At 38.1% G+C, this 17,580-nt stretch overlaps 1 protein-coding gene across 1 annotated transcript in view; it reads right to left on the bottom strand.

Annotated features, from left to right (window-relative positions):
- Positions 1 to 17,580, bottom strand: part of LOC5569456 (coiled-coil domain-containing protein lobo) — a 97,292-nt gene that overhangs the window by 4,994 nt on the left and 74,718 nt on the right. Inside the window, exons 3-5 of the mRNA XM_021855120.1 lie at positions 2,041 to 3,062; positions 1,913 to 1,979; positions 581 to 793 (exon numbers count right to left, since the gene is read on the bottom strand). Coding sequence (XP_021710812.1) covers positions 581 to 793; positions 1,913 to 1,979; positions 2,041 to 3,062 — 1,302 coding nt within the window. The remainder of the gene's footprint in view (positions 1 to 580; positions 794 to 1,912; positions 1,980 to 2,040; positions 3,063 to 17,580) is intronic.

The raw sequence follows: 17,580 nt of genomic DNA, 5'->3' as shown, positions 1-17,580 counted from the left end.
ATAATGAAAATTACTGTTATTGTAACGCTGAAAAATTTTATTTTTGTGGCACTGAGAAGTACTGTTTTATTGCTTTCGGCAATTAAAGAACATCCGAGAGCAGAAAGAATTTGTGGACGCATAGCTCGAGGGTACACTACAAAATTAATTATTATTCCTCTGTTCGTATGATCGGAATTTACAATATTCGCATAAAATAAGTTTAAGTGTAATATTGACTGGATATGATAAACCGCGCGGCTGTTGTAAAGTTTCCAAAATCGCTCATTTGCTCAATAATCCCAGTCGGCGAATGGTTCAGGCAAGAAACAACCGCGTTTGATGAAACACCGCAATGCTATCTGCCATAAGAATGAAGTAAAAAGGGAGCAAAACCGCGGTTGTTCCTTTCCTCAGGGGAACGCTGCGTGTCCTTTTGAGCAAATATGCTAATAAATAAAATTACTGTTCCAAATATCAAATTTACCAATGTTTGCAGTTATAAGGTTTTGATCAGAAAACATTGAAATTATCATGAGCAGTTGCTCCACCTTCCCATATGTAACATTAAAACTTATTATATGCCGTAGAAGAAACTTACAATGTAACCGGAAGTGCATTTGGGATCATAAGGGACCTCTTCGCCCATTTCCGATTTCGGCGGTTTGATGAATTCACGCGTGGAAGCTGTAATGCAATCGTCCCCATAATGGAACTGCAGCACGATGCGATTTTCATCCACGTAGCATGTTCTGGTGGCGATATCCCGAACGGCTTCGGTCTCTGCATTTCGGTGATACTTTTCCGTCATTTGCTGCGAAAAGGAAATAGGGAGAGGATGATTAAGCTGTACGGCTATTGCGAGCGTGCTTTTGAAAAGGTAGTACTAGAGCAAAAAAAACGTGTGATAAAGCCTAGCAGAGAGAGAGAGCTTATGCTATAAAAAGATAAAAATCCATAAAGAATAATAACGTTAAAGCTTTTATGTTTTGTGGAAGTTTGCGGAAGTTTGCACCTTGTTTGCTTGCTTGTTCGATTTGGAATAGACTATTAGCTATGAAACATCAGTTTCTACCTATAAAATCAAATTTGAAGGAATGCAATCCCTCGTTTTTCAATGAAATTTACTGCTCTTTAATATAAACTAATTTAACATTAAAATTTTGAAAAACTTGGAACCATTTCATAGTTGAGTTGATTGAGTTTTTTTTTTCAAAGTAATTTTATGCAATAGATAAAAGCTTAAAATCACTCAAATGGTATTAGGAATAACATTTAAGGAGCCATTTTATCTCTAAAAAATCAACAAAGATCTATTGAACAACTTAGAAAAATCCTAATAACTTATTTTATCATATCTTCTCAAATTTTCAGAACTTGGAGATTTAAATGAGTGAAATCAAACGCAAAACTAAAAATTGCCTCATATTAGATGTGGTTTTGCTCATTATGATTTCATTTGATCCCTCAACTAATATACAGATGTTATATATGTGTTGCAATAAAATGCAATTCAGCAAATGTAAATGTCTTAGCGATAAAATGTGTAATGAAATAATAACTTTGCGTGACTTTTGTGCACATAGTCGGAAAAAGGGAACAAATCCCCCTCAAACTAAAAATAGTGTTCACTAAAAAATTGACCAATCTCAAACTTTTATTAGGGGCATTTAATCTGGGGCTTGAATTATATTAAAACAAAATTAAAATTCATATTTTCGATTTCAATAACCCTTACTTTAGTGCATGTTTATATCCCCTATATCACTTTACTGTTTTTAACGCTTCGTAATTGGAATGACAAAATTTTGAGTACTTCGAACGAAATTTGAAAGAGATTGACATTACGATTTGCATGAACATTTGCTAACATCTCATTTTTTGCCGGTAGTCATATTATTATGAAAAGCATACAAGAATGTTCACTACCTACCGTTAGTTTGCAATCTTCCATGGTCACTGGATCTCTTGGTACGTTCTTGAATTCCCGATAATATAATCTATGAAATATAAATTTTACAAAATTTAGAAAAAGTTTTTAAGATTTCACGTTTTACATACAAATCCTCTCGGCGATCGTAATGTTCCTGCACGTATGTGGGATGATAGACTAATTCTTTCAAAGAATCGAACCGATACTGATGAAAGAACGTCAATCGACACTCGCGATTCGGTTCCGAGCTACGTCTCAACGCTTTCAATGAATCCGGTCGCCCTTTGGCAAACATTTCTTCGATTTCGTTCCTGCCGTAATCATAAACGATCATTGTCAACGAATCATCTCGATTGACGTACCACTCCCAGCGTGTGGTGGGATTTTCATAGTTCAAAGTCTGGTACAGTGTGAGGCGCTTAATCAGTCCAAGTAAGTTCGAGTATGGTGCAAAGCGTTCGTAGATCGAACGCTTGAAATATATTACTTTCCGACCTTCTGGATAACGCTGTTCAAATTCTGCCATGGATATCGATAGTGGGCCTACCCAGGAAGCTGGTAAGTCTAGATGTTTTTCCTTCTCCAGCTCCTCCTCTGTGGTCAGCGGTTCTTGATCTTCTGGCACTAAACAATCATCGCGGAGCTCGAACGGTTCTCCTGGTAGGAAATGTTCCCATTCCTTGGTGTTCTTGAAGTCCCAGTGCATATTTTTGATGTCGGAGATGGGATCTTGCTTGTTAACGTAATAATTGTGTTGATTCCAAACGCTTTCGATCCCCAGATAATTAGTAGAATCGACCTCGAAGCGAAAACCGGAAGCTGGTTCGATGAAAAACGCACTGGGAGGAAGCAGTACTCTTTCGCCAGTGTTGGGATCGATCATGGTCTCACGATAACCCGGTTTGTAGCACCAGGGAGCATTCATAATCACTGCAACCCAAGCGTGAACTCGATGACCTCGTTTATTGTCCTCCGTTGGGCGTTCCAAATCTTCAATCTCTCTTAGATGAGCCTCTTCGCGTTTACGTTCCTCCTCTTTGATTTTTGTTAATTTTTCCTCTTCCAGCTCAAGCAGATAGCGGCTGCGCAAATCAGGCGGATCTCGCAACTGATATTTGCTCGGTTCAACTACCTCGTCCTGGTTGCCCTCCTGCGAAACATACAAAGATAGGGAATGAGGATGTGTTCTGCAGGTCGAAAGGTAGAACAAGTGTTATTTTGTGGTTAAAAGGCATGCTGAAGAGAAACAGCGAGGAGGGGATGAATTCTGACGAAACGGCTAAATTGTCGTAATAAGACACGCGAATATGTGTATGACGGGCACCTCCGGCGATTCGGGCAGCATAGAACATGTGTTGAACACATGCTTTGTTTTGTTGACCATTTATCTCAAAGTCAAAGACCCCTGTTTGTGGGTCTGAGGCATGCACACATAAGCCATATATTTTGAACGATGACTAACATTGCAGTCGTAAGACGTTGATAACTCCTGTAAAACTGTTTCTGTGCTCAAAACTGTTTCTGTGATAGGTTCATGTACTCTTTACCTAATACCGTTTTGACTCATATTGCGAACACTTAAGGTGAAGATGAATCAAAGCCAAACCTCAAATTTTCAGCAGCATAAATCTGGGAAACCAAACATCCGTTTAAGACGAAAACTTAATCGATTAGTCACTAGCTGGTGGTGAACAATCGATTAAGTTATCAGTTCAAACGGGTGTTCGGTTCTCCAGATTTGTGCTCTTGAAAAATTGAGGTTTGGCTTCGATTCATCTTCCCCTTAAGGCTAACAGTGACTTCAAATGCATCTGACAGCCATGAAAAAGGTGATAAATTTGAATTTTTTTTCGCTATACTTAATTGTTAGCTGTGCCGATGATAATGTTGTTTTTTTTTTAGTATTAGTGTTACGTAAAAGTATCTAATAACATTTTGATTCAAATGTCGAAGACTGCGTTCATTTTGTCTCATATTCCGAACAACACAAGTAAATCGTATTCAAATTAATAATTTCGTAAATAAATGTATCTGAGCTAGCTTTACTAGCCTCGAACTAGAGAATCATCACAACTCCCAAAGTATGAAATAGATGAAAAGACATTTAAAATGAGTTCCAAATGACTGTCATTTCCTGGTAATTGGGTGACATATTTCAATGAATCATTTCAACCAAATCGCCATACAAAAACCGAGTGTTCGGAATACGAGTCTGTTCGGAATTTGAGAACATACACACCAAATTTCCAGCAATTTAGTTTGCTGAAACTAGTACATTTTACTGATGCACAGCATTCCTGAGATGTTTTACTGCAATTTAGCAATCTAACTTGCTGGATACTTATCTACACCAACGGATTTACTGATTTTCAGTAATCAGTATGTCAGATGATTGATAACCAGCAATCAATTTGAAAATTTGTCGTAAACCAGCAAACATTATTACTGAATTCGCATCAGTAATATTTTGTTTTCTGAAAAACCAGCAAACAGTAGTTGTTATTGTCAACCATAAAACTTTTAAGTTTTTCGAAAAAAAAAAAGAAAAGTTCTCTTTCATTCGCATAAAGTTTTGTGTACATTAATCGGAATAATGTATTTGGTAAGTACTATAATCAGTTGAATACTAAATATTGAATAATCATTCGAGTTTTTTTTTTTGATCGAAACCATACCGAAAAAGCAGACGGTGTTTAGAGGCAAAACCTTTCCCCCGAAGTGCAGAAAAATAGTGTTAACTTTTGTCAAAATAAATGTATATGGCATATAGGGGAACTTACGTATTATCGGCCGATTTGTTCTCTTCGTCATGGGGGGTTTTTATCGACCAAAACTTCTGAAATTCGGCAGTAAGATGTAAGTATTGGTGCATAATTTGAGCCCAATATGTTTAAGAAAACCACCCAAGACGAAGAGAACAAAGCTGCCGAAAATACAACAAGTCACCCTAATACAACAGCATTTCATTTAATTTTCATAAGGACAATAATGAACGATTCCTAAATTTTCGGCGATCCGTAATTGCTGGAAACCAGCAAAAAATCCCACTAGAACAACAGAAAATCAAGTACTGATTGATCAGCAAATTCAAATGCACTAAATGGTCAGTAACCCAACAGTCATTTGGATGAGAATTTGCATTGCTGATCAGATCAGCAAATTTTGTTTTGCTGGATCGATTGCTGAATTTACAGCACAAAAAAAAAAAATCAGGAAGGATTTGATGATTTACAGCAATAAAAATTTGGTGTGTACACCAACTTATCTGAAGAAACACCCGGTTTGCAGAGTGTTTATTTGCATAGTTTAGCGCAGGCCTGCCCAACCTTTTTGGCTCTTTTTCGACATAAATGGTAGGTACGTTCGCAAAAATAGACCGATATGAATCAAATTAGTCTCAAATGAAAGCTTGGTACTATATTTGTCTAATCCACGCTGTAAATTGAAAATTTATATCAACCTTTTTGCTACCGATGCAATTAAGGCGAAGTAGGCCGTCATTGAAATTTGTACGCACCGTTGATGATTGTTGCTAATTCATCTCACGATTTCGATTCAAAGAAAATCAGTTGGTTTTGCACTGACACAGCTGAAAAAGTATCAGCACACTTTATGCATGTTAGCGCGAATGGTGATACATTTTCAAGTCAATATAAACTATCAAGATTGAGTTTTATCACTTTGGAATGCAAGCTGAAAAGTCATCATTGTTGCCAAAACGAATGACGGGTTACTTAGCCTTAAGTCCAAAAAATGATCCGGCCCGCGGGCTGGACTGATTTTTTCCTTTGCTTGCATCGCTAGCGAAGAGTTTGATATAAATTTAAAATTTTCAACATGGGTTAGACAGATATACTACAAAGCTTTCATTTGAGACTAATTTTGTTCATATTGGTCTATTCTTGCGAACGCACCAACCATTTATGTCGAAAAGAGCCAAAAAGGTTGGGCAGGCCTGGTTTGGCGTATGAACCAGGTTGCTATGACAGTGACTTAGTGTTTTCGTCAATTCATCTATATAATCATGCATCAAACTCACTGATTGATCGGATAAAACGACGTATGCGTTAGCAGATGACAAAAGGAAGTAATTATTCAAAAAGGCTCTCCCATTCAACTTTTGAATTTCAATTTTTATCAAATGCACAGATTATTTGACCGAAAATTTGACGAAAACGCATTTTCCCTGCAAATGTCGTGCTGGTGATAATGTCGACCATGCACATATGGGCAGGGTATTACTCGTGCTGATTTTCAAGGTGATAATTGAGTTCTTATAACCTTTGCAGCAGCTAGGTGTTATATCCGTCGTAATATATATCTTGAGATTAGTATCATACAGGCGTATCTGCAGTGATTGATTTCTCTTCGTCGATTTTCACTTTTCATTATTACACGACATTTAATTGATTTTCACAACATGTTACGATGACGAAAGACAATAAGAGTTTTCTACTGAACCGTATCATTCATAAATAGTCTCCTAGCTGAGTAATAAGCTAAAGAAAAATCGATCACTGCAGTTATGCTCTTATGATATAAGATATGATTTGGAACCCGTAGTTTCCGTCATTGTCAAAGATACGTAATGTGAGACATACCTATTTATGAGTAGAACTCTCATATATCAAAGTTATTGTTTAATGTTTAGAAGACTTATAAAGCAGGCAACTTGTATAAATTATTACTTCATAGTTTGATAAGCTTCATGAACAGATTGAATAGAATGGCGATGGATAATAAAAGCGATGATGAGAGCATCACATGTAAATAACTTGTTATACTGTGGTTATCACGATTGTTTGTTAGTTGGTGTGCTTGTAAGATTTTGTAAACATTTCAATCGGATTTAGTGATAAAAGAAATTTAACGGTCTAAAATGCCTGAAAATTTCTTCCAATTATCGTGTTAACTATGATTAGCTAATCCATGAACTATTTTAGGAAACTATTGATGAGTGATTTCTTTTGAGTATTTATGAAGGCATTTCAGTAAAAGGTAGAGAATATTTCTATTAGCCATTAGCCATTGCAGAAACTTTATAAAGGAATCATAAAAGCGGTAAATTGAAGAATTTATGTTCAAAGTTCAACAGATATTGCTGATCTCGCAAAAATCTTTGCTTATTTATTCAGGAATTGAACTTAATTCTTACAGATGCTACAGAAAATCCTGCAGAAATACAACCAGAAATTTTATCCATACTTGGACCTTGCTATTTTGTACAGAAAAAAAAATCAATACATATTTCTATAACTTAATATTGACAATAAAATCTTTCAGGTTATCAACGGTATTCGTGTAAAATAGAAACTCAATGAATATGTTTAGACTTTCAGTACCAATTTGTAGCAGTACAACATTCCGTTCCGTTCCACCAAGATATCGGCTTTAGCGCCACCCTCAGAAGGACTGTTACTTCTGTTCATAATCCAGTATGAGAACTCCTGCTCAGGGCAGGCCAAACAGTTCAGTAGAAACTTAGACTCAAACGACGCGATGCAAATCAACCAAACTAATTCAAGAAATAACAATAACGGAGGGAATTTAGATTATTGTTATAATGTTTTAACGTTTCGAAGACGAAACACGTGTCAAATGTACAAACTGGAATTGAAACTGCGTAAAGAAACCACGTAATCCAGTGGGGATCGAACTCACGGCTCCCTATTCGCTAGATGGGCGCTTCGACCTACAAGCTGCGGAGCCCCTTGAAAAACCCCGACGCTCGAAGGCGAACTGAACTCGATTACACCAAAGCACATATGATCATCATCTCGCAGTTTAAACTTCGTTCGGATATATGAGATGTATATTTGACATATACATCGTCGTGTACATGTATACATCAAAGCGAGCGGAAGTTATTTTTAGACACCGGCTTCGTGACCAAATAGCTTCCTACCAATACCACATTGGTCAGGAATTTTAGTGCGTGGCCGTCGTCCGACGAGATCGGATCTCGACCGATCGATTACGGTAGAGAGACCGTCACTCATATAAATTGCAAAGATATACTGCCCACGTTGGATGAGCTAGGCCTGTTCAACGCGGTCCGAAATATGAGCACGAAGGCACAGTCAATAAACTCACCAGCTTACCTGATTTGTATTCACGAAACTTGCTCACATTTCAGGCTTTCTCAAATTTTCCTAAATAACTCACTAAATTCACTAAAACATTTCACAACAAAAATTAAATTGATTAAAAGGGCTCCATCCCATTACCCCGAACGCCATTACCCCGAACGCCACTACCCCGAACGCCACTACCCCGAATGGGTCACTACCCCGAAAGCCATTACCCCGAATGGGTCATTACCCCGAACGCCACTACCCCGAATGAGCCATTACCCCGAATAGTATGAGAAACAGTACAGTATCTTGTTTTGCGAGCAAAAATGCGTCTCTAATGAAGGCTGGTAATTAATGGCACGTAAAATTCGTCGGTAAAATGTTCATCATATATTTATTCTTTCGAAATATCTTGATGGCAACTATATTCTTCTCATTCTTTCTGAGACAGTGCCTGTTCATCAGCTCAGTGGGCACCTTCGCAATTCAAGGGTTCATTCACAAATTTCATTTCGCCAACAATTGCCATTTGTAACACCTACCCACCCCTCGTACTTTTTTTTGTATGGAAATCCTACATATTGTGAATGGGCTGTAACATTTTGAGGAAAACCACCCACAAACTTTTATGCTCCCTTCAGCGTTACGAAATTTGTGAATGGGCTTTAATAAAATAAACCTTTTATTGACTGAAAGGAATTCGAATTCATAACCCTCAATATGGTGTTGCTAAACATATGCCTAATCACCGGTAGTTGGACTTGTTAGTGGTGTTGATATTTCAATCTTGTTTTGAACAAATATTTTTCTTTCTTATGAATATAGGCTGTGTCATAGCATCACGTTGTTACAGTGATCATTCACGTCATAGCTGCAAACATTTCACCAGAAATTTGCCCTTCTTTTTTAAATAGGCTGTTCTTTCACGTTTTTGTTGGATAAGCTAGTCACTAATATTTCTATATAGAAAAGCTTTTTATAAAGGAATATATCTTGAAGGCATTCACTAAAGTGATTCCTGCTATAATTCTAATCGAAAATTTTTCCTATCTTTTATCTTCTTGTGTTGAAACAGACAGGTCTCTTATGGATTTACTCACCACTTTTCTGCCATCATCATTTCTTCATTGTCTCGAATCAAAAAAATATTTTTATCTTGAATCAAAAAAAATTATCATTACCACAAATCAACAAAAGTTCTAACTGTAGCGTCAATCATAGGCCGCCGATTTTTCTAACATGTACATGTGTACAAGTGCGATAGCGGAACGGTCGTCTATTAGGTTGGTTTTTAGGCGGGTTCCATACAACAACTTTTGCAGCGACTACTCAGGGTGAACTTTCATTACCATCGTTTACGAAACAAAATCTTTAAGAAGATCTTAATCTTAATGCCCGACACCTATAAAATGAGTAAAGGAAGTGGCTACCGACGTCCAATAAGAGACTTTACTACATCCTAATTTTGTACATATTATAGCTATCCTTCTCATAATAAATTCACCCTTCTTTTCGAAATAGGCTGTTCTTCAGAGCATTGCAATGTGGCTGTGTGAATCTTCCCAAAATTAGAGGACAAAACTTAGTGTGTAAAAATTATTTGCTGAACAATCAGCTGCTTTTTTATCTTTTAGTATTTGAAAAATACATTTTTGAGCCAAACTCGTAAAATACTCAAAAGGAAGCGTACAATTATCTCCCCACTCTCTAACTAGAATATGTCTCAAAATGTTATCCATTCGGGGTAATGGCGTTCGGGGTAGTGTCCCATTCGGGGTAGTGGCGTTCGGGGTAATGACCCATTCGAGGTAATGGCTTTCGGGGTAGTGGCGTTCGGGGTAGTGGCATTCGGGGTAGTGGCGTTCGGGGTAGTGTCATAGAATCATTAAAAGTTTTAAAACGTATCGCGCACTCACTTCGAGTTTAGTCTAACCATTGTTCACAATCAATTTGTAGTTTACTAAGATTTTCCAAAAAATATACGTCTTACGACTTGAACACTCTACCAGAAATGGGCATTTAACCGCGAGTCGAATAACCTCGAGCTCAAAATCCAATGCGCAATAACTATCTTCTATTGTGTTTTTTTAAACCAAGTTTTGTAGAGCGAGAGGCAGTAATTTTCCGTTAGTCATTATTTAATCGCATTGGGGATTCACCTGTAAAGAAAATCGTCATACCTTACATTTTCAAAATGGTTTGGTGAATTCGCCTAAATGTAGAGTAAAGAGGGGCAAAAGTTCAAGTGGGGCAAGAGTTTATTTTCAAGATTTCTCGCTCAATTCAAAACAAAACTTATAAATGTATTGGTGGCTCGAATGCTATTCAAGTAAGAGACTTTGGAAAAGTTATGGCTATTTGTTGTTTTTCGACGTAAATATTGTAATTTTTGGTCAAACTTTCGTTGCATGGATCCAATTGAAAATAAAATCTTTTTCAATATTTTATGTAAGGGCGTTTCTAGGCCAATCATAAGGATGCTTTGAGGTGTATTTTTTTTTTGAATAAATGCTTGGAAACAATTTTTAGCCCATAGTGGGGCAATAGTTCTAATCACCCTGTTTTGGGCAATTTTTTGATGAAAATTTAGTGTGTATTTTTCGGCAAACTTAAGCTTCGGTATCAGGTATCAGAAGGCCGGCTCCAAAGGCACGTTCCCCACCAGTTGGGAGATTTGTGCCATCGCCATATTTGAGCCTATTTCATCATCTACCCGATGGGAGAGGAAAGGGAAGGGAAATATGGGAGGAAATAGGAGTGGGGTCCCTTGAAGAGGGAAGATCGCATAAGCGAAATGAGAGCATGTAGCTCCATACCACAATGGGTTCGAACAGCGCCATAAAAAGGGCACTGCAAAACGCATGAGCGCAAAGAGAGCCTATAGCTCATTACCACAGCGGGTTAAGAATAACAGAATGTCCTGAAGATTCAGGCTTCTGAATTCAGTTTCACTTAATAAGTGTTTACCAAGTAATTGGAATCGCATTTGCGCAAAAACTGGACAGTTACATATCAGGTGATACGAAGTTCCATAATCGGAGTCACAACTATCACACACAAATGAGTCAGCACGCTGAATATTTGCCATATGATAGTTGAGTCGGCAGTGGCCTGTCAACGCTCTGACCAAGAGACTGCAATTCTGCTTTGACAGATTTGTTAAATACTTCGCCACCCTTGGAGATGGCTCAGTAATGTACAATTTTGTTTGACGACATGACTCCAAACTATTCCAATATTGCTTGTGCTGAGTTGCCGCCCAAGAGTTTATCTGAAGCTTCACCCAGCACTTCGAAATTGGAATAGCCGGCTCAGGGCCAATGAAGTCATGCGATGCTCCATCGCGAGCTAGCTCATCAGCCAATTCATTTCCAGCGATGGAAGAATGGCCAGGTACCCATACAAGGTTTACAGAGTTGACTGAATTCAGTTCCTCAATTTGAGTTCGACATGCGATAACAAGCTTCGACCTTGAGTTGGCCGAAGCGAGAGCTTTTATAGCAGCCTGACTATCTGAACAGAAGTATATGACTTTACCCATTACGCGCTGTTGAAGTGCTGATTGCACTCCACACATAAGAGCAAATATTTCCGCTTGGAAAACGGTGCAGTTTCTACCAAGTGAGTAAAACTGATTCAGCCTTAGCTCACGAGAATATACTCCTGCACCAGCTCTACCTTCAAGAAGGGAGCCATCAGTGTAACATACTATATTGTTTGATATACTTCTTTCCAAATAGCCAGACGTCCACTCTTCCCGTGAAGGGAATTGTGTGGTAAATGTCCTGTAAGGAAAGTTACAAGCAATTGTGAGATCACTTGGAGCAAGGACAATTTTGTCCCAATTCACCAAAAATGGAAACAACGAAGTGTGTGTAGATCTACGATTCACTGGATTTTTCTCCAGTAGATCCAGTACCCATAAGCGGTAAGAACAAGAAAGTGCTTCTTGTTTAAGATATATGTGTAGTGGCGCAACGTCGAAAAGGGCCTCGAGCGCTGCTGTGGGAGTTGTAGAGAACGCACCAGACATCGCCATCAAGCACATCCTTTGGAGATGGCCCAATTTTGATTGGATTGTTCTTACTTCGCCCTTTTGCCACCACACAAGACATCCATATGCCAATATTGGTCGAACAACTGTTGTGTAAATCCATTTGATATATTTGGGTTTGAAGCCCCAAGTTTTACCAAAGGTTCGCCGGCATTGACCGAAGGCCATACAAGCTTTTTTGACTCTGAAATCAATGTGAGCTGTCCATAAAAGTTTGGAATCTAGAATGACTCCGACATACTTTACTTGATCAGTCACATTAATCTCAGTGCCAAAAAGACGTAAAGGTCGAATTCCATCGCGGTTTCGTCTTTCCGTAAAAAGAACAATAGATGTTTTATTCGGGTTAACCGAAAGGCCATATTGGCGACACCAACTCTCGACTACCTGAAGAGCACTTTGCATCAGGTCGAATAGGGTGCTCATGCACATACCAACTATCAGAGCTAGATAGTCGTCGGCAAATCCATAAGTTGGAAAACCGCAATTATTGAGTTGCCTCAATAGCGTATCTGCTACGAGATTCCACAAAAGTGGTGACAAGACTCCCCCTTGGGGGCATCCGCAAACACTCAATTTTCGAATCGCTGCTTGACGCAATATCGAGAAGAGATGTCGGTTTTTGAGCATTTGATGAATCCAATTGGTAATCATTGTAGGTAGCCCATGGTTTCGTGCGGCTTCCAATATGGCATCGAAAGACACGTTATCAAAGGCACCCTCAATATCCAAGAAAACACCCAAGCACGATTGCTTCTGAGCGAATGCTTTCTCGATATCGTATACAACTTTGTGTAAAAGAGTCACAGTGGACTTTCCAGATTGGTAAGCATGTTGATTGACATGAAGAGGCATGTTTGCCAAATAAACATCACGGATGTGATGATCGATAATGCGTTCCAGACATTTCAGAAGAAAAGAGGTCAGACTGATTGGTCTAAAACTCTTCGCTTCCTCATACGACGCACGTCCTCCTTTTGGGATAAACTTTACAGTAATATCACGCCAGGATTTGGGAATGTACCCGGTAGCAAAACTGCTTACAAGTAGCTTTTTCAAAACATGTTTGATAGACTCAAATCCCTTTTGGAGCAGAACAGGATAAATCCCATCCGCTCCTGGAGATTTGAAAGGAGCAAAACTATTAAGTGCCCATTGAATCGATTCAGTAGTTACGATACTGCGAGCCGAGGCCAGAGACTCGTAACTACATGAAAAGACATTTGGTTCATCCGTAGATGCTATGTCCACACATCCGGGGAAGTGTGTATTGAATAAACATTCTAAAACTTCTTCATCGGAAGAAGTAAAGTCACCATTAGGTAAGCGAATTTCGTTCACTTGGAAATCCTTAGATTTTGCAAGAATTTTGTTCAACCGACTGACTTCACTCAAACTGGAAACATTTGTACAAAGGTTTTTCCAGCCGGATCGTTCAGCAGAACGAAGAGCCTTCTTGTAAGCCTTGCGAGCTGACTTGAACGACTCTGATCCAGCTGAACGGCGTCTGTTCCAACTCCTTCTACATTGTTTCCTGAGTCTAGTCAGATCGGAATTCCACCATGGGGTCCCTCTTGTAGTCTTTACAGACCGCAGAGGACATGCTTCTTCAAAAGCTTCCATAATGTAGGATGTTGTAGTATCAACGGCATCATCCAGATCACTTGGATTTTCAATGGACGGAGAATATCCATGAAATTTGGTCGCAACCAATTCAATGTAGAGTTCCCAGTTTGTTGACCGGGGATTCCTAAAACGCAAAGTCTGCGCAGTTACATTTGAATGTTCAAAGAAGATGTAGCGATGATCAGATAATGATTCCTCATCTGATACATGCCAATTCGTCAACTCGTGACTGATTCTATTCGAGCAGAGCGTTATGTCTAACACTTCTTCTCTATTAGAAACCATGAAGGTTGGGCGATTGCCTATGTTAAGTAATCCAAGGTCTGTACTACTTAAGTATTCCATCAGACTGGAGCCTCTCAAATTGATATTCGAGCTGCCCCAGATGATGTGATGAGCATTGGCATCACTGCCCACAATCAGCGGAAGGCCTTTTGTTACGCAGTGTACGACAACTCGTTTGAAGTCATCCGTTGGGGATGGTTCATCATGTGGTAAATATACCGAACAATAGACGTATTTCCTGTTGAGGTCACCAACAGAAACATCGATTGTGACAGCACATACATCTCTGGTAGTTAACTCAGAAATGAGTGTAGCAACAATTGCTTTATTAACGAGCACGCATGCGCGGGGCATGGAGCGCGAGTTCGCCATTTCAAGCTTGCTAAAAGTAGCAAAAACTGGGTCCACAAGGTTACCTAGATAGAAGTTCCCTCTACGAAAGTAGGGTTCTTGAACTAGCGCCACTTGGGCTGCACCATTTTGCATGAGTCTGCAAAGATTGATCGTTGCTGTTCTTTTATGCTGAAGATTGATCTGAGCTAACCTAACCGTAGCCACTACCCAAACTAGACAGGATTAAGCTTTTTGCAATCTCAGCACGAAAAAGACCAGCAACGAAAAAACCAGATCGGTATCTATTTAAAGTCGCCAAAGGCGAAAGAGCACAGAATACACTGTGTAAAACGCATAATGCGAATCCATGTAGGTGATAATTTAAATTAAATGTCAACATATTCATAATCCCACCCTTATTAAGCCTCAAGATAGAGACTGAAGAAGGGCAGCCGATTATCTCGGAGAAACACAAGGTCACCTGCACCATTGCTCCGGGTAGCACAGGAAGGACTCAATAATGTGGAGGGCGCCCTGGTACCCCACAGGCTCCGTTTGCGGTTAGGTTTTATTTAGATCCCCCTAACCATTCATTCTTAGGCACGGTACGCATCACACCATAAATTAGGGGTCACCTGTGAGGTGGACTTTTACCACCGGAACAGGCAGTCCGTAGTGTTAATTCTTAGCCAGTTGAAACAACCGCTACCGACACTACGCGGCTATCTAGGCTGCTCGGGAAAAGGAGGTTAATATTGATGATTAACTCCTGACGTGCCCAAGCAGCCATGAAGTGTGTATTTTTCGGCAAACTTAAGCTTACGGTTGTTGTAAAGTATGCCTGTCATAAAAGTATCGATATTATGTGTTTTAGCCAGCAAACTTTTGCACCACACTTGATTCGAACTCTTGCCCCACCGGTGGGGCAGAATTTCGTTTAAGACAATCAATTTTGAAACTGTAATAACTAAAAATGGGTTAATATTTTGACACAAGTATGTTCAGCAAAATGATAGCCAATATGTTAAAAGTTCACTGTATGGTATTAATTTTGTTTCAACTACTATTGTTTTCCTGGAAACTTTGATTATACCACTAAGGTCGAACTTTTGCCCAACCTTACTCTATGCATCAATAGCACTGCCCATAAAAGCATAACTTTCCCATATTGAAAAAGTAGGCATTGAGAAAACATCGCTCAAAGTTTGATGTTTGGCTTCTCATACAAAATTTCATAATTTTCTAGTACATTTCTACTTGCCATATTCATTAAACAAAACTATGTTTTCACCGAGCTCAGTTTTCTTGAATGCTGATTTATCGGTTTTTCACCTAAGTTTACCGAGATTCTCAGCATTTCGTTGGACATTCTGCCATATTGTTTTCTTTCACATCCGGAAAAGTGAATCGGTCTTGTATATACGAAAAAAGGTGGTAAAAGCAGAAAGAAGTGAGATGGTACCAAATCTTCAGTAAGCACGCTCAATGATTTTGTTTTATTGTTTTCAGTGCTCAATGTCGCGATATATCAGGTATTAGGTATGCTTCTTCTGTCGAGAACTAACTATGGGATTGTTTGTAATATTCTCAACCCTCTAATACCCAACCCCGCCTTTAGACGGGGTACACTTTGGAATTTTGTGTATTTTTTCGTAGCTCGGAAATTAAAATGATTTTATTTTTGGCTTAAACCTTGACTCATAACACGCATATAAGAAAAGTTTTTTTATGATTTTTGAAACTTTTTTGTATTATTGAAAATTGTTTGAAAAAGTGTATTCTTATATAACCTACAAATGCCTGGGATTCATTTAACGTGTATTATAAAAAATCGTACCTTTTATATTTTTCTACGATCAACCTATCACAGAAGAAGAGCCTGATGGTATTGAAATGATTTCAAATCTGTTTTTCCGTTAGTTACACGGAAAATAAAAAATGTTCCAGAAAAAAAATGAAAAATTCATATTTTCAAAAGTATAGTAAAAATTCAAATTTTTATTATTGTCAAAAATCAGTAACCAGAAGAGGCTTCAAGAAAAAATTGAAAAGGATAGGGATGTTCAAAAATAAAAATAATAAAAATCAAAAACCAAAATTCATAAATTTGCGAAGAAAAATAAATCATTGCCCAAACCGTGTTTAGAATGATTTTAGATAACGAAAAATAATATTTAGATCGAAAACAAAAATTTGGGTATTAGAGGGTTAAGACTTGATTGTAACCATATTCGTATATGGTGTATGGACAGTAGGGCGGTTCAAAATTTAAAAATGTTTGGGAATCCAATCTCCCATATTTTTCTTACCATCTTTACCATAAAAATAGTGTTCTGTGAAATTTTCAGCTCTCTAGGTGGTGATTTAAAGGTGGACCAAAGACAATGTAGGTTTATATGGAAATTGCTATGGAGAAATTTTGAGATTTGTTCCAAACACGCTAGTACTGTAATGTAAGTATAAACTTATTATCCCATAGTAAAAACTCATTCTTCAAACCATATTAAAGAAATTTCCTGAAGAGAAAAAAATTAATCCGACAAATATTATCTCTCTGATATGAGTTAATTTGCTATTATTAAGCTTTATTATTATAGTCCTGTACAAAAAATCCAAACAAAATAAGCTCAAAAGGGATTTGTTTTTTCAGCAACATCCTTCTTTAAGTTTGAAGAATGAGTTTTCAATATGGGATCACTACCTAGAAAGCTGAAAATTTCACAGAACACTATTTTTATGGTAAGGATGGTAACGAGCATATGGGAGATTGGACCTTCAAACATTTTTAAAATTTGATTCACCCTAATGGACAGCCTTAACAGATGTTCATAGTCAAAAATAAAAATGAAAAATATTAAAAAGGGCATTAAAAGTGATTGTTATTCATTTTTGCTGAGATTTCAGTTTGTGCGAAGCCGAGATTTTCGGTTGAACACAATAACTAAAATTTCTCACGCAAACCAAGATAATCAGTTACAACTATTTAACCGAGATGTATGCCGAGCGCTCGGCTGTGCGAATCTCGGTTTCCGAAAGCCGAGATTCGGCAGATTATTCTGAGTGTGTAAGTATTTTGATATTTACGTTATATCTATCGATCTGCAGATGAATAAATTGCATTCATATGTCTTAAAGATTCTCAAATAAGTCACTAAATTTTTGATCCTAATCGTTTTAGAGTCTTTCAAAATCTGTTTGAATAACGCGGAGTCAGTTTCAGTATTTTGCTTAGAGTTTGTTTTGTTCAATTCTCGCATATTCTTTCAATTAGCTTCTAATATATTTGAATTTTTGGA

The sequence above is a fragment of the Aedes aegypti genome, chromosome 1 (genome assembly GCF_002204515.2).
Source record: "Aedes aegypti strain LVP_AGWG chromosome 1, AaegL5.0 Primary Assembly, whole genome shotgun sequence".
Lineage (NCBI taxonomy): Eukaryota > Metazoa > Arthropoda > Insecta > Diptera > Culicidae > Aedes > Aedes aegypti.
This window is presented reverse-complemented; position numbering and strand designations above follow the sequence as displayed.